This window comes from Plectropomus leopardus, chromosome 22, assembly GCF_008729295.1.
Source record: "Plectropomus leopardus isolate mb chromosome 22, YSFRI_Pleo_2.0, whole genome shotgun sequence".
NCBI classification, from domain to species: Eukaryota; Metazoa; Chordata; class Actinopteri; order Perciformes; family Serranidae; genus Plectropomus; species Plectropomus leopardus.
Window position 1 is genome coordinate 6,110,096 of NC_056484.1, and position 18,206 is coordinate 6,128,301.

Here is an 18,206-nt window from a genome sequence, read left to right on the forward strand (position 1 = left end):
TTGGTTTTGCTGTTGTTAAACGTGGACCCGGATGACTTCAATTCATCAAGAACTTTCTCTTTTTTTGGATTCTTGGTTCATCGTAGAGGCATGCAAGAAAAACAAAGTTTTCCTCAAAAAATCAACACAACAAAATGTGAGTAACTGATAAAAATGGTCTTTTAAGTAGTGAAGTATTCCTTTAATCTTAGCATGTTAGTGTTTTTACTCTGAGCATGTTAGCATGCTGACATTAGCTTTAGCTTAAAACACATCTCTGCCTAAGTACAGCCTCACACAGACGCTAGTGTGGCTGTAGACTCTTTGTGTCTGTAAAGGGGAACTCCAGCAATTTTACACATCAAACTCTGTTTACAGGTCTCGAGGAGTTCTGCTGCATATGTGAAAAAAGTTGCATAAAGCTTTTTGTGGCTCCAGCGGGAGCTGTGTGAAGTCTGATAAATGGCCTCAAGTGACTTGTAGTTTTGACGACTACAAGTTTGAAAATGAAAACAAATGTGGGGAGCAAGAAAGAAGTGTTACCAGACCTCTGCAGCCCGCTCCACGTCTCTGTTTGAGGCTGGCAGCTCGAGACTACATTAGCTGTTGCTGACACAACATGCATGAATTTCTGACAGAGGTGTCGGTGGCGGAGTTGAATTGTGGGTAATGCAGGAGCTAGATTTTGACAATAAAGAAGAATAATATCTCTGCTTCTGCTTTATCGATTCTGATCAGTTTTTCTAAAACTCCATTAATTTAATAGGAGTGCAATGGAGTACTCTTCTAAAGTTTGGGAATCTGTATTTATTGAAAATATCCTGAACTTTTATAAATATTGGCATTTACTAGAAGCATATTGGGTTTTTCAGTTTGGCCCCAGAGGAGAAACTTTTTTTTTTTCACAGTAGTACCTGATATATATAACCTTTAATACCCTTTCAGAGGGTTCTACCTACAGCTCACCAAATGAGGTAATACCTTGAACCATCTGTGAAAGGTTTGACCGAGAAACCCCTAGGAAAGGTTCTGCTTATGTTCTACTGATAATCTGAATTTATTAAAAAATAGTCCACACTCTTACAAATAAACCAGTTACTAAAACCATATAGGGTTCTTCAGCTGTTCCCCATAGGAGAACCCTTTTTGATATCTTTTGAAATCTTTAATAGAGAACCTTTATTAAGGGTTCTACCTGGCACCCTTTAAGATGGTTGTACTTAGAACCCACCAAAAGGGGTTATACCTTGAAGCATCTGTAAAAGGTTCGACCCAGAACCCCATATAAGAGGTTCTACTGAGGTTCTAATGATTATAATGATTGTAGTGAAAATAGTCAACACTCTTACAAATAAGGCACTTACTAAAAGCATACAGGGTTCTCCAGCTTGTCCCCTTTTTTGGTTCCTGGTGGAACCTTTAATAGGGGTCTACCTGTAACCCTTTCATAGGGTTGTACCGAGAATTACCTTAAACCATTTGGGTTCAGCCTGAACTCCCACTTCAAGGTTTTAAAGAAAATCCTTCTGTGGTGTAAGAGGTCCACCCAGAGCCTTACTTAGGGGTTCCTTTTCATCTTCTATGGTTGCTAACAAAGGGGATTTGAGGATGATGATCTTTTAACGCCCATACTTTTAGCTTTCCTTTAAGATTTCTTTCTTAAAAAATAAGTTTTTAGGATAAAAATGGTTCTTCATGGAAACTTTTGTCTTACAAAGAACCCTGAAATACCTTTGCATCAAAAAACTGTTTCTTTAGAAGCAAATAGTTTTGGGTAGAACTTCAGTTTTTCAGGGAGAACCCCTTTGGGACCCTGTCCTCTGAGAATATACTGAGGTTTAAACTAAGAAGAAGTATCAACCTGTGTGCGCTGTGCTTTTATTGTTATTGGATATTAAATCATAGTTATTGTACCTTAGATAATACATCTATGAATTCAGTGACCTTTCATGAAGGAAACTCGGATAATTAAGGCCAGTATTGCAAGTTTGTCGGCATTTGTGAGACTCTCTAGTTTTGCTTTCAGTTTAGATAATTGAGGTGGGATTGTAATTACAAAGAAATGGCTCTGCAGTAGCTGAGTTTGAACCTCTGCCCACAAAAACAGCAAACTGAACTCCATTTATCTGTGCAGAAGTCTTATATATTTCATTTGAGTGTGCTGCCAAATGTGTGCTCTAAACTCAGTGTTCCTAAACATCAGAGCGACCTCAGCCAGTGGATTTTGTGCTCGTATTGACCAAAAGAAACTTTGATTAATCAGTGGGAAGTTTTTTACAGTAAACTCACTGCTTGAATGTGCACTGCATTGACAGGTGACTTGATAAATGAAGCCCAGCACAGTGCAACAGTAAACTTTATTTATTTATATTGGTGACTTGAAAAAGGCTCAAGGTGCCGAAAATCGGTTCAGATGGTTTCCTCCTCAAAAGATGTAAGAAAGGAAAGAATGAATAAAGGAAACAGGACGTGTAAATCCCTCCGCTGGCTGTGGGACTGGGTGGTTTGCCATCCTCAGACCAAATTAGAAAAAGCAGAATGAAAAATGCACAAGCTTGTTGAGCACGAAATTTAAAAAAAAAAGCTCTGCTCTGTCAGACTGCATGTGAGATGAGAGGATACTTGAGGAAGGAAGAAGTAGGGATAAAAACGGAGAAGAAGGAGAAGAAGAAGAAGAAGAAGGGGAAATAAGGTGATATTATTGAGTAGCACTGGGAGAGAGAAAACGTGGGGAAGATGCCAGGATGCCTCCTGCTGGTCGTAAGTGGCCCTCCACCTGTGACTGCAGGATGGATGCTGTGGCATGACTAGAGATTGCAAACATTTTTCCACTCGCTTCGGGGCTCCATCATAAGAGCTCCTACCTGAAAATTTCACACCAGCTTGACATTTCCTTCCTGGACGCATGCAGCATGGCAGTGATAAGCAGCGCTGGCTTTATATGGCACACACGCACACACACGCACACACACGCACACACACACACTCTGTCCCGGGGAGTTAGCTCTCCATCGCCGGCTGCTGACAGAGAGGTTATAGATGACACTCAGTGGAGCCAAACAAAAGAGAGCGTGCAAAGAGACAATCCACCCAAGTTCAGCATTTATCAGCACAATGCTCAGTGAAAGTAACAGCATTTCTGTGTGTGTGTGTGTGTGTGTGTGTGTGTGTGTGTGTGTGTGTGTGTGAGAGAGAGAGCGAGAGATAGAGAGTGAGTCCCTGCAGCAAGGACACCACATGATAGCAAGACTGCTAAATAAGGGCTAGCTATAACAATTGCAGGATCATTTATTAAATTATATTTTAGTCCACAATCAGGTTCAATAACATCCAGTACATATCAGTATGCTGTATGTTAAGTTTGCAAACATTAGCCACCATGAGCTACGACTTATACCAGCCCAAATAAGACTGCAGCAGCAACCCCATGTAGTGTATTGAACTAGGCAGGGGCAGAGACACACGTTGTAAACACTGGGGGCTCAAACTAAGGGGAGTCAGGGGGCACTTTCAGGATTTTTGAAGCCTAAATGCAATCACCAGGAGTGAAAAACTAACATTAGGCTTTCAACAAACTACACATCGCCATTACAAAGAGGCTCTAAAGTTGTGTTCAGCGCAAATCGATTGTGTCGTCTTATTTAGCTATTTGTTTGAAACTGCCTTTTAAAGACACATAAAACATTTCAAAGTTTAGTATTTACTGATGTATTTAAAGTTGAACAAAACTTAAAAGTCTCTTCAGCTTGTGTTAACCATAGACCTTATTTGAGGCTTCAAACAAAAAACTAATTTAAAAAACCCATTGACTTCGTGACGAGGGAACCTGAGGTGCGGAAATGCTAACTCATTTTTGGGTTTTGGGACTCATTACTGGGGCACTCTATTATGGCCCCAGTTTCATTTTTACCCCACTACAGTGCTCCTGATTGCATGTCACAATGCCATTTCAGCAGCAGGTCTTCAGAGTCAGACCCATTCAGGACTCTTCTCTTCCCTCATACTCTCAGACACAGGGATATCGATCTTCTCATCTAACTCAAAAAGCACATTTTCTCATAATGTTGAACTATTTACTTGCTGAGATTTGGGAACACAGAAGCATCGCTGAAAAGAAGTCCAAATGGGCAAACAGCACAAGCAATTAGGCAATCCTTATCGACATTTTGAGTGTTCTCATTTTGAGTTTCACCTCCAAAAACGCTCTTTGCAGCTCAGTTTGTGGAGTCTGTCTTCCCTCCTCTCTGCAGAGACATTTCTAGCTTCCTGCAGCTCCTCCGGTGGACATTTTAATAGAAAAGCTTTTCATAAGAAGACTGCTGAAATACACGACAGCCCTTTGATCTCCTGCGTTTGTGTGTCTACGTGTGTGCATATGAAAACGATAGTGTGTGTGTGTGTGTGTGTGTGTGTGTGTTTGTGTGTGTGTGGCAGTAAAGGTGAGAACATGAAACAGTCTCTTTCATATTTAATGAGTGGAGATGGGGCTAAGGAACGTTGCAGTGTTCACAGGAGGTATTCCCGTGGGCTGTCAACCTGCTCGCAGCACTTAGTTATATCACTCACAAGCATGTGTGTGTGTGTGTGGTAAGTATGCATTTTAGTGAGTGTGCAGGCAGAAAATAGTCCGTCCTACTGAAAGTTTAATAATTTGTTTGGAGGGGATGGGGGCAGGGGTTCAGAGAAGCATATGGCACGTGCATGAACACTGCACCAGCATTGTTTTGATTATTCTTTGCTGTGTGGGAGGACCAGGGGGGACGCACAGCATCCTCTGGAGTCTGTAAACTAGGCCAAGCAGTGCTAATAAATGTACGCAATGACCACACAGTATATGTTATCTTTGTGTAAGACTGTCTGTGTGTGTTTCTCACAAGCTGGAGCCGTGCCCTCCACCAGCCTCGGGGTCCTCGTGAGCCCGAGGTGCTTTAGCGCTCCCTCTGGTTGCTTCCCTTTCTGATTAGGAAGCATTTTCTCGGCTCTTATCTCCGCTCCCATCCTGATTAACTTCGCATTGTCACTAATCAAAGCTGGTCTGATTCTAAGCCGAGATGCACTGGAACACGCTGTCCCCGAGCTCCGGCGCTAGATTCAGCTCAGATGCTATATCAGCAGGAGCTTCTAACACGATGTTCCCAAACTTGGTTTTGAATGATCATGCTATTATGCTAAAACACTCCATTTGGGAATATGCTTTAAATGCTAATTGCTGCTGTCCTGGAAAGCAAACAGGGGGACTCCTCCTAGACATGTTTAGAAGAGCTGTGTTTTGTCAGTGAGCTGAGGGCTAAAGGAAAGAGGAGAGGGCAACTTCGATAATCCTGTCCAGCGTGACTGATCACTGTCAGGGGTTTGAGGAAGAGCTTTGATCACTGAGAACAAAGGCAGCATGTTCTGCAACGCTGTCCACATACAGAAAGAGGCTGAGAGCGCAGAAATATCTATGACTTTGCACCCATACCGTGTTTTCTTTTTAAAAGTTAGGACCACTTTGGAAAGTTAAAGCTGTCTATCTGAGCAGCACCTTTTAGCCATGTCAGCAGTTGCTGTATTGACGATAACGATGGTCTGTCAGCTTTAGTTCAGACTTAAATATCTCAACAACTATGGGATGGATTACCATGAAGTCACTGACGGGCATTTGTGGTCCCCAGAGGATGAGTCTCAGTGACTTTGGTGATCCCTTGACTTTTCCTTTGGTGCCACCGGCAAGTTGACATTTGTGGTCGTGAGTGAAATGCCTCAACAATTATTGTATGGATTGCTGGGAAATTTGCTGCAGACATTCGAGGTCCCTTGAGGATCAATTCTAATAACTTCAATGATGGTCTGATTTTTTGTTTAGCACCAACATAAGGTCAAAATATCAGTTTTGCTTTAGTTTATGACCAAATACTTACGAAACTAATGACAATCTTATCAACCTTATTCCTACTCTGTGTTTTGGTAATCGATAATTTTACAAATTTTACAAATTAGCGAATGCTAAAGCCATACAAAGCCTCTTCCTTGAAATTAATCACAGTGTACTTCGTACGTCATGGTGACCCTATTCATTTCTTACGAATGTTGTCCTGAACTTGTCTAACAAGTAGTTGGATTTGCGTTGTTTCATGACACTGTGCACGCTTGATAATGTTCTTTTATAAAACAATAAATCAAAAGTTTGAGCACTGACATTTATACTTTAAAATGTGTCATTCAAATTCCCCTCTCAGCATATGTGATGTTTGAGCTGTCTGTCATTTGTCAGTTTGACTGTCATGTGCTATTTGTAGGTATTGACGTTGTTTGCGTTAAAACATTCAGAGTCAAACTGTTAAACACCAGCAGAAGCTTGTACCAGTTGATCCTGTGGAGGTTCAGCTCCCTCAGGGTTTGTTCTAGTTCAAGCTGTTAATCTATGCAACATTTTCACATCAAAACACAATATTTACAACATGGAAAAGATGCAGGCCATGAATATTTCACTGATTTAAAAAAAAAAAAAAGTCGCTAGATCTATCAATATGTGGTGTTATTTTGCAACGTTTTTCTTGGAGAGGGATTCATTTGATGTGTGGCTTTAAAAGAGCCAGTAGCCTCTTTAAATCAATCAATGTGACACGTTGTTGAGAAAACACGTTTGGTTTTTTTTCTGGTGTCTTGTCGCTATCCAGTTTTTATAAAAGATTTCAGAATATTCACAAGCCTGAGCATATGGCCAGTTAACATATTATCACGCCATCATATTCTTGGTAATTACCGACAGTAAAATGATGCTGTAAACTAATTCTGCTCACAAAGATGTTTTAATGCAAGATCAATATTCTGTTGCAAGTTCATTGAATAAACAAGCCCTTCATTATTGTTGTCTTATTGCTGCTGTTTTTGTTTTTTTTTTTGCAGAGCTTCCATACGGCTGGGAGAAAATCGATGACCCCATTTACGGCAGCTACTATGTTGAGTAAGTCGGGTACATCTTTAATATGTAATGGCGTGCTTTTGATTTCCAGCGCAGCGCGGTGGTGCTGTATTAATCATATTTATTAGGAGGAGACTGCAGCCAGGAAGCAGCTTCCTTTGTCTGGCTCGTGACGGCTCACTGTTTGTTTGCAGGAGGAAGTTCATTTGTCAGTATGTGCTAATCCATATTTCTGTGTCATCTTTCTGTCTGAAGCACTCACTGCATCTGTATCTGTAGATTAGCTCACGAGCAAAGATCTCCTTTGAAACATTGTGCACGTATCTTTGCTGCAGTAGCATGTCCTCTCTATTGAACCGCGTGTCCCCTCCCTGTTCAGAGGTGTCATTTCTTTGGCTGGATGCTCTCCACTTCAGGGCGTAGGGACGAGGCTCTATTTTTAGACAGGCAGGGGGAGTCATTTGGCTCGACTTTGCTTAAGAAAACCTCCAGAATGACACACACAGCCTCATGCGCTGCACCTCCCCTTCTTCAGATCTTCTCATTAGTCCATTTTACACAGAGATTGCACCATAGGAAGTACCTTCTTTGTGCCTCCTTTGCATTTGTACACAGAACTAAGCAACAGCAGCATCACTCTGCTTCAGTGTGTGATTTTAGATGCATGCCTGCATCGCAGAAACAAAAGAGGTATGTCCTGCATGACGTTTGACAGGATACTTTGCTGATTTTCATCCAGCTTTGTATGAAAACAATGTGGATATATGGAAATGAACCGTGGAAAACTTTCCTCAGTCTAACCAGTACCTAGATACCCCTCCGTCCCCCTACAGCAAAACTCCAACAGATAATGCAAATTGGTGCAAAACACATCATTTGGTGGAGTTTCAGTGGCTCTCCTGGACTGTTACTCCAACTACAGGCTGCACATTTGCATTTTTATATTGCCTGCCACTCATGCTGCATATGTGGACACAAAAACTATTGAAAGAGACCATTACATATACCTGCTCCCTTTTCTGTCTCTCAAACTCTGACTGAAATCGATCAAACTATAAAACTGCGCAGTGCTGATGGAATGTAAAGGAAGATTTTGTTACATTTTAGTGCTCTGTTTAGCTGTCATAGTGAGAGTTGTGAACAGGAAGTTGGCACCATACTGCTCCCTGCACAGTAAAAACAGAGGCCAAAAAAACTGAGATCAAACAGTAAAATTAAGCAGCTGATTAAATATAACCCACACGCACCAGCTCCCATTATGTCACCAACCAGGCGAGCAGCGCACTGCATTCTGGTCGTTTTAGGCTTTGTACCTCTTGAGCAAAAGTGCCATTTTTCACCCTTTTTTTCTGGTCATGTAGCACAGATTTCAAAATTATTTGCATTTTCTGCTGCAGTGAAATACTTCTTTCACACAAGAGGATCGGCCTTTAGTGTGACATATAACATAAGCGCAGGCAGAGCTTTCTAAACAAAAACAATGACATTAACATGGCAATAACTTTTATTAACCATCTCTGTTATATGGCGGCTGATCATGTCCTCTGCTCGGAGGAAATGGAGCTCCCAAATCTCTTTTTTTGTTCAATTTGCGGACATTTCCGTTTGCCATCGGCTACTTTTTAAATCTTCTGGTACAGGGTCACACACATAACCCATCGTCAAAACGTCTAACCTGTCCCGCTCATGTTTCCATCCAGCTGGCTGTCCTTTTTATTCAGACACTGCTCTGTTACTACCTTCTGTGGCGGCTTAAAGGTGAAATGACTGTGTCTCTCCATCCCACAATTGTACCTTTTATACACAACGTCAAGGCGACATAATGGCGTCAGATTCCGCCTTGAACAGGCGATGTATAAGCGGCTATTGTCTTGCTTTTTCGTCATGATAATATAACAAAAGAAGTTGCCAGACCTTGAAATTATGTAACTATGTAAAAATGGACTTGTTTTGTAATTAGCACCGTGATACTGGTGTGTTCATTAAAGGATAAGGAGAGAAAGTGTGTGTGTGTGTGTGTGTGTGTGTGTGTGTGTGCGTCTGAGAGAGAGAGCACAATGCAGCCTCAAAGAGTGAGGGAAGTATCTAATGATGACTAATTATTTCACACTGGCAAATTACAGTATTTGTAGTCACTGACTATCCCCCCCCTTGCAAACTAAATTAAGAACGACGTGGGACGTTGAAGGAAATCATTGTTTCATGTGTAGGTTTCCTCCCAGTCACTGATTCACATAATTCTGCTTATAAGAGATGGGCTGAATGTCAGAAGAAAAAAGCCCAGAATCAGATCAAATCATTTTTTTTCTTTTTAAACTCAGAAAAGCCATTCTGCGGCTCTGTTGCATAATCTCAGGGACCGTCCATTTACAGTAATTAATCATCACAGCAATGGCTGCTGTAGTGCCAGGGTTTTTTAGATGTGATCTTTGCCGTGAGGGGGGCTGAGTTAAGTGTGTGAGAGTGTGAAATCTGAAATCTCCTCTGCTTTTTTTTTTCTTTATCATCGTAGCCATATAAATAGAAGGACCCAGTTTGAGAACCCAGTCCTGGAGGCTAAAAGGAGACTCCAGCAGCAGCAGCAGATGCAAAGCCAGGGTCTGTCCTCACTGCCCCTTCCCACCATCTACAGAGGTAAGACCGCCAGGCTTTCACAGGAAAAAGACCACTTATTCAACATTATTAGGGAATATAGTCATCTTTCGTCCGTATAGTATAGCACCCTATCCGAGTCAGTTGTTAACCTTTTCAAGTTCAGTGTTTTTTTTTACATACAGCCTCACAAAGCCTCTTTACTTGCTTCAAACATTGATGTGTTGTACCTTTTCTGTTTTATTATAACCAAATGAACAAACATTTGATCTGAATAGTTGCTGTCAAAAATCTTTGGGGATAATTATGGATCAAAACATGTCTGTTGGGAACAGGCCGATTGCTTGGCCTGTGGTGTTTCTATAGAACCGCTTATTTAAACAACTTCACACTCCACACCGCACTACTTTGGGTCCTGAGCAGACAGCTACAGATTTATCAAGATGTTTAGATTTGGAAAATGTTGACTTACTATTAAAGTAAACGCATGTTTACATGACGGCGTTTGCCCAGGGACACAGATCACTGAATCCATGAATCACATTGTCGCTATTTGTGGAGGTATTAATTTACAAAAGACATATTAGTCGCCTTCTTTGACATAACCAAAGAGAGCATACATTTAGGAGGTATTTTGCTAGTACAAAGTACTACAACTTTGAAACAAAACCACTTGTACTTAACTCATACCATGACGTGACAGTAGCATTGTAACAAATAAATGACACTAAATATTTAAGATTTTTTTATTTTTTTATACGTCCTGTATACAAACAAGGGTTTACAAGACGCCACAAATAATATGAGCCACATCATGATAAAAGATCTTCATGTCTACAATAAATTCAAGGTCACACAGCTGATATACAATTGTGGGTGCAGTATTTCTTTAAACACATCGATCTGAACACCAAATCATTTCATGTTTTTGTTGAGCCATTTCACACAAGTTTACACCCCTAAATTAATCTTGTATTCACAATATGAATCAAAGTGGGACTCACTTTCCAGTTTTTTTTCTGTGGGTTAGAAATTTACTCTTCTGGAGACATTTGTTGCGCATATGTTGGATCACCATAGCAACATGCAAACAGGGATGACAACCAAGCATGTTGTTTTCTACTTTTTACCTCCACTGACAGAAACATGAAAAAAACAGATTTTTTAAGCGTCAGTTGGAGAAGCGCCAGCACTTTGCTTGGACTGCTCCTTGCTGGTTGTGTAAATATTGAACATGTGGGTTTAAATGTGATTCATTATTTTGTTAATGACTGGTTTGTTGCTGCCTGATTCCAGTGCTCGCTCTCCACCAGCCACAGCAGCAGTCGGATGTACTGCTCCGAAAAAAAAAAAAAACCTGTCTGGACTGGTGAAGAGGAGGTTTGTTTCCATAGTAACGTAGTAGTCCGCCGCTCTGACTCGAGAGCCTGTCTCCGTGGTTACACTTTGTGTACATTCCAGTGAGGCTCTCTCTCCTCCCTCTCCCCACCTCCTCCCTCCTCCCTTTTTCACTCCAAACTTCGATGCCAGTGGAGGATGCCAGCCCCTGTGCCACCCTCCCCAGATCCCCCCTCGCTCAGGTCGGCCCAGTGCCCGAGCGCTGCCACAGCCTCGGCGACCTCCGCCACTCACCAACTCTGGGTCGCAGGTCCGCGTACGCCACATCCTCCTCCGCCGACGTCTCCCCACTCCGGCGTGTCCTGACTCGGCGGATGAAAACATGCCCCCACCGGCACCACCAGCAGCAGCAGCAGCAGCAGCAGCAGCGGCAGCCACTTCACACCTCCGCCTGCACCGTGGTGCTAGAGCAGCCCGTCTGTAGCCCTTTCTCCCTGTGGCACTTTGTCAGTAAGTAGGCCAGGAGAGGAGCAAAGGAGGCTGACTGTCGCTCTCGTGGCTGCCTTACTGTACGCATGCTAGCTCGCAAGCAAGCTCTTTCTCGCTTGAGGCCGTTGGATTTGAGCGTTAACCATGACACGTCTTATCGCCTGGCATAAGCAGGCGGAGAGTGTAATCACTCAGCCGATGTCTGGACCAGTGACGGCAAACAAAGGATGTAAACTAGCACGCTAGCCACGTCTCCCTCCAACCTGAAAAGATGGGGCACTTGGTTAAGTGTGACTAAGCTTGTTGGCTCTCATTCCTTCACAAGGCGTCCCCTCCTCCAGAAATCTCCCAGCTCTCCCTCCTTCAGAAATCTCCCACTTCTTCCCTAACCATCTTCTCTTGGAACCCTCATTGACAGCATGTCATGTGCCGAATTTTACCGCTACCTTGCCTTTGGATGGGACTGAAGACCACTGACGCACCCTTTCTATCCCGGCATGGGAGGAGAGGGACAGATATGAGTATGTTTGGGTGTTGACCTTGCACGGTAGCCACACCCGCATCTTTGAGCACCACCTCTGTCCAAGTTTTTGCAGTTACCCTGCCAGTTTTCCTGCGGCTACACCCGTTATCTGACTGGATAAGCTTTTCCCCATGCCCCCACCCTGTGAGCACTGCCCTGCACCAGCTTCGAGGTCATGTCTATCTTTCCCATAAAGCACTCACAGCGTTTGTATTTGGTTAATATGTTTCTTTGTGTGTCCTTTGCAGAGAAGCCGCTGTTCACGCGGGACCCCACTCAGCTGAAAGGCAGTTTCTTGTCCACATCACTCCAAAAGAGCAACATGGGTTTTGGATTCACTATCATCGGAGGCGACGAGCCGGATGAATTCCTCCAGGTCAAGAGCGTCATCCCTGATGGGCCGGCCGCAGCTGACGGGAAAATGGCCACAGGTGAGCTTAAGGCATGACCGAAAACAAACACTCTTACAAACAAAAAACACGACCTCTCTTGAGACACCAAGCAGCGAAAGTATCAAACACATGAGAGCACACACAACGTTGATACGTAGCTCAAATAAAGACCTGAAAGGCACAAAAGAAAATCATCCGTGCTTATTTATGGCTCTTATTTGTCATTTGCATGCATTTAATCAGGATTTAACATTAAATATAGTACAGATATATATAAGCATATGAACAAACTGTCATTTTAGCATTGTAAGACACTTCTTTCAACAAAAAATTACTTTCATGGTACTTGTACATTACAAAGGTTTGCCTGATGAAAGTCTAGTACCGCAACATCGCAAATACAAGTGATTTTGCAAGTTAGACAGTGTGCAGGAGTCCTTTTGCAGATGGTTCCTCAGCACTAGATGCCACCTAATCCCCTAAAGCTTGAACGCAGGACTTTTAGGTGTAACAGAGTATTGCTATGATTTGGTTTTAATGCTTTACCAAAACAGAAGATCAGTATACTTTGCCCAACTCTGCTAAAACTACAGAGAATCACAAAAATCCCTGCAAATGTCGCCAAAACAATTATCCGTGGCTTTCCTTAGAAGTGTGATTTCTGCAGCATGTGGTCCACTTATCAGCAGACATCCAAAGAAACACGGCTAAGTGCAAAATTTTCAAGCCCCACATTCCCTAAATTCACCTTTTTAATGCACTGCAGCCCACACAGCAAAATCCAAACAATCACGCCCAAATATGAACACAGTCTGCAGTTCACATAGTGTGTATGCAGGTTTCTCTTCAAGATAAAATGGCCACAAGTTCATATGTGAGCAATGTAGGCAGGTGCAACTTGCTAAGCCGGCTGTGTGAGAGCTCTGTGTGTGTGTGTGTGTGTGTGTGTGTGTGTGTGTGTGTGTGTGTGTGTGTGTGTGTGTGTGTGTGTGTGTGTGTGTGTGTGTGTGTGTGCGCGCTCTGTGTGAGTGTGTGTGAGCTCTGTGTGTGTGATCACATGCATGTGCACCAACTGCAGAGTTTTGTTCTTCCATTAATCATGACAGGGACTTTATGATCACCATAACTCCTGACTGTGGCCACATGGGAGTGGAACTGCAGCACACTAACACACACACACACACACACAAACACACACACACACACATGAGAGAGAGAGACAGACCAGCTGTATTAAAGGTCAAGAGAGTGAGAGAGAATGGAGCGATGTTTTTATGTGTACGCTGGAGCAAACACAGAGCTTATAGTGGCCATCTATCACACATAAAGTAATCCGGTCAGGGAGTTTGCTCCGTAGTAGAGCGAGTCGTCTCCAAAATACTTTTGAATTGTTCTATTAGATTGTGGTTGACGTCTTTCAGAGCACTGGGTCATAAATGTCTGTTTCTGTATATATGGGACGTTGCAGCAGTCCAAAATAGATCCCTTGATGACTAATAAAGCTCGTCCTGACAATACGGCGTATAAAACATTTTGAGAGTCTCCTCATCCCCTTCTCTCTTTTTCTTTCAGAATTCCCCTTTCTTTTTCACGTATTTTTCCTCCAGATATAACTAGCAAATCCCTCTCCATTCTCTACTATCCCACTCCCCATCTCCTCTCCTCTCCACCGCCTCCTCCCTTCAACTCATCTTCATCTCTATCTCACCATCCAGCCTCCATCCCCCCACTCTGCCTCCTCAGACTTTGTGTCCTACTTCTGCAGTAACAGTGCGAGCTCCATCACAGTAACTCCGAGCTCGCACGCACGTAAAAACCACGCCTGCGGAGGTGTGAAATCCCCAATCCCAGATAGATAATTTGCGCTGCTTTTTCCTCATGACCCCTCCTGGCTGTCTCCATTACGTGATTACACAACCAGGGAAAACATATTCAAGCACTTATTGTAAAAGTTGTTTTTTTTAGAACATCTGATTTGTGTCTGGTAGACCACATGCAGTGCGGTTTTGTGCAAGGTATGTTGTGTTTGTCTTTTTGTAGAATTTAGAAGATATATGGGACTTGTTAGCTGTGATGTTTTAGTGGAATAAGAGTACGAGTTGTGTTTGTGGAGAGGTTTAGTTTGGATGCCAGAGGCAGCGTTTAATACATAATTCTGTGGGTTTCTTGGTACAGTGTGTTTGAAACTGGAGCGTCTGACTGCTGTAACACTCATTCAGCAAAAGAGAGTTATTTTACTGAAATGGCTTTTTTACGTAACCTCAAACCCCAATAACTAATATGGTTCATTACTTATTTGCTCATCGCCCTAAAAATTAAGGCTTGATAACTGTTGTAGGAAAAAGTTAGCTAGTTAGCTGGACAAGCTAACAATAGAAGCTAACATCAAAGTATATAAACACACTGCACTTTTGCTGTTGTGTTTTTGGTTTTGAAAGGCTGAAATAAGACATCTCTCTACCCGTCCTGCTTGTAGTACTTGTGACTTTAGCAGTTAGTCAGTTATATAACATATTTCCTTTCATTTAAGGTGTTTGTTTGGTGTTTTGTCTGCTAAATCCTTAGACACACTTATCATTATTCTAATCACACTTGCACGTCTGACATGACCCTGATGCACTTTGGACTACACACTGTTTAACCTGACACACACTCAAACACACAAAACCGCACAGCCTCTTAACAAATTTGCGTACCCTGCTGAGACTCTAAACTGCTCTGTTATCGTGGCCTCGCCTCGGCGGGGCCACTAAGACCTCTCGTTATGTCGACAGACTCTTGAACACACCATTAGCCGGAGATGAATATGTCATAAGGAATATGCAAGGATGGGACAATAAAGATGAAGCAGCAAGCAGCGTGGGCCTTGGTCCCGGAGAGTGTGGTGTTTACAGCTAAGGTCAATGTGATTTAGATTATACAAGGGACCTAACGGGAGGTTTTATAATGGATGGAGAGGGAACTGTTTAGCGGCCATGAGTGCATTTTCCTCCCTGTGTTCTCTGTTGATGAGATTATTTCTGTGCTCTTGTATGCACGCATATATTTGTGACTTTTTTTTTTATAACATAAAAATACCTCAGAATTGAATAGACAATAAACTAATGTTCAAGGGCCGAGCCACTTAAAAAAATAGGACATTGCAGCAGTGAATGTACAAAATGAATCATCAGATTTTACAAATGTTTTATACGCGGGCACTTCAGAGTGTTCTGTCTTTATCAGTGAAGCCGCCGCCAGCCTGTAAACCAAACTCATCCTCCAAAAACTCTGTTTTGGAGGATGAGTTTGGTTGATGAGTTTTCTCTCAGTTGCTTTGTTGCAACAGCAACCTGACCTCAAAGAAACTTCATCAAGAAAAAATCAGCAGCTTAATCAACAGGTTTTGTAGCTGGCCACTTGCATTTTTGCACTTTCATATCACATTTGATTTTTTACTGATTTGGATCACCCAATTTGGAGGTTGTCAGCTAATTAAATGGCTGTTATCTGTGGTTTTTAGCCTCCGAGATATGGGTTAGAGAGGTCTTGCCAGATCTATTAGGTTCAAAGGCCGTTATCATCCCATTTACATATCCAACATTGTGAAATGATTGCATTTTTGTTAAGTTTTACTTCCCTTAGTTTAGGCGTAAAAACTACATGGCTAGATGTAGGAAAATATATCATGTTACGTCAGTTAAAGCCGTCTCTGGTTAAAAAATATCAGTGTTGTCTCATGCATGACACAAACCCTGCTCCCCTGAGTGAAAGTCCTGTGTTGATTTGACCTATGCAACACCCCTCCCATCTCCCATCCCCACTTTCCAGCTCTTTAAAAGTGTTACCTCACATGACTTTCTCCATAACAACGCTCAAAAATAATAAAAATGGCCTGATAATGGCCTTCTAAAGCTCTTAGTAGGTCTGTCAGGCCCCTTCTAGCCCATATCTACACTGAAAAACCGACTTTGAGTTCTTGAAAAGCGTTATATAAATCCAATTTATTACTAATAATGGCCATTGAATAGCCTGATAACAGACAAACAAGCTGTTTTTATTTGACAATATAGTTTGTTGTGTCTCAGTGCGATCAGTTGTGTTTTATTATAGATGGTTTTCACCAAAAACGTGCAATAGAACGAAATCTGTATGGACATGTACCTTAACCTTAGATTTGTTTTGCATTGGCAACACAGACTCAAATGTAGGTGGAATTGTTACTGGATAGGAAAAGCTGCGTCTCCACTACTCTCACTCTATTTCCTGTTCCTCATGTGGTAACTGTTGATTCAGTTACTGTTTTCAAGATATGCTAATGACTGAAGTCTGTCACTTGGATTTAATTTATGGTGCCCACGGCATTGTAAATTTACACTTAAAATCTCAATTCATCTGTCGAGACTGAAAGATTAATTCCCCATCCATTAATGTGGTAAAGAAGCTTCAGAGGCAAATATCTCAAAACTTTGGTACATAAAACCAAAAGTATCTGCATGGCATGTCATATCACGCATGGTCGAAGTTGTTTCTTCCTAATCTGTAAAACATGTTTGCTCTCCGTCTTTTCCTCCCCGGTCAGCGACTGAGATCTATGGGCACAGCGAGGGCGCTACGAGGTCACGGCACCGTCATTTGTTTTCTGCCAGTGTGCTCAACTATTGATTGTGACACTGGTGCTCAAGGCAAATGTCGTCCGCGTTTACCCGTATTAATTAAAAAGGCCCTCACGTCACGTTGCCTGGAGGCGTGAGCTCGCTGCATCAATACTGGCGGAGCGTCTAAACTTGGAAAGCATTTGTCCACTGCACAGTGTACAATGAGAGAACATTTCAGAAATATCTCAACTTCCATTTACCTCGTCTGTCGTCACTAAGAGGAGTCGGCCACACGGCTCCACTTCAACAGTCAATCCAGCAAATCAATATGAATTGCCATGTTGTTCCAGAAAAAGTGTCATTGACCCAACCATTAGTGCTATTATCGTCTCCTGCTCACGTTTGGAGAGAATTGGACAGTGTGGCACTTGTGGTTAGCAAGGTGAGGGCCAATCAGTGAAGCACATGCTTTGCTTATTAATGGTGAAGGATCTTTGTTTTTCATTTCCTCTCTCTGCAACACACACTTGTACGCTCACCCTGCCCACTCTGGAAAGAGCACGACAGTTATACTTAGAATTACAAACTAATTGTTTTCATTATCAACCTGGGTAATGCTGTTTGTCAGACTTTAAAATTGATCGTGCCTTGTGTTCCCACTTGCCCAGTGTTTTTACAAACCTGCATGCCGCTCTGCACAGCACAGCATCAAACTCTATATTTAGTGATCTGGCTGAGACAAAGATAAGCCTGGATGTGGAGCACTTTTGTGTGGGAACATTTAATTGTCAGCTTGGTTTTATCTACAGAGCACTGAGTGCAGTATATTGCAGGGAGCAAATAAAAGCACTTGGCCCCATAAAAGGCAAACATTTTAGCCACTTGTCATCAGCAGTATTTTACACTGTAAGAGCAGATAAGAAATTATCTGTGGCTATGTTTGTCAGAAGAGATTGTTTATAGCTGTAAGGGATGTCAAAGGAGATAAAGTGCTGATGTACTGTACAGATGATTGAATAGTTGTCGAGTCTTGATATCACATGACTTAAGATCAACGCAGTTTCTCATTGAGGGTTTCTTTAACTTAGCTTTGTCTCAAGTTGAGCAGCCGCTTTTTGTTTTTGTTTTTTGCCAGTCAGTGTGCTATGCACTGTAACTCTGGGAAGGTGTTGGTCCCCAGATTTTGCTGCAGAGTGAGGGCTCTTGACTTTCACACTACTCTTTGGTACCAGGACAAAGAAAACTCAATGAGCAACTTGGAAAGAAATATTCCACAAATTGCAATATATTAGTAGATTATAAATTATTTAAAAAGTTTTGTGTATTGTCATTTTTGTTGTTTTGTAAACTAATTTTCATGTTATTTTCTAATACTTTTTTACTGAGTTTTCCTGCTTCAGAAACAGTCACCA

The 18,206-nt window shown here is 42.2% G+C and overlaps 1 protein-coding gene across 2 annotated transcripts in view; it reads left to right on the forward strand.

Moving 5' to 3' along the window:
- The window catches only part of magi2a (membrane associated guanylate kinase, WW and PDZ domain containing 2a), a 253,397-nt gene that overhangs the window by 188,329 nt on the left and 46,862 nt on the right, over positions 1-18,206 (forward strand). For both annotated transcript variants that reach the window (XM_042511080.1, XM_042511081.1), the window contains exons 7-9: positions 6,868-6,925; positions 9,396-9,517; positions 12,074-12,256. In XM_042511080.1, coding sequence (XP_042367014.1) covers positions 6,868-6,925; positions 9,396-9,517; positions 12,074-12,256 — 363 coding nt within the window. The remainder of the gene's footprint in view (positions 1-6,867; positions 6,926-9,395; positions 9,518-12,073; positions 12,257-18,206) is intronic.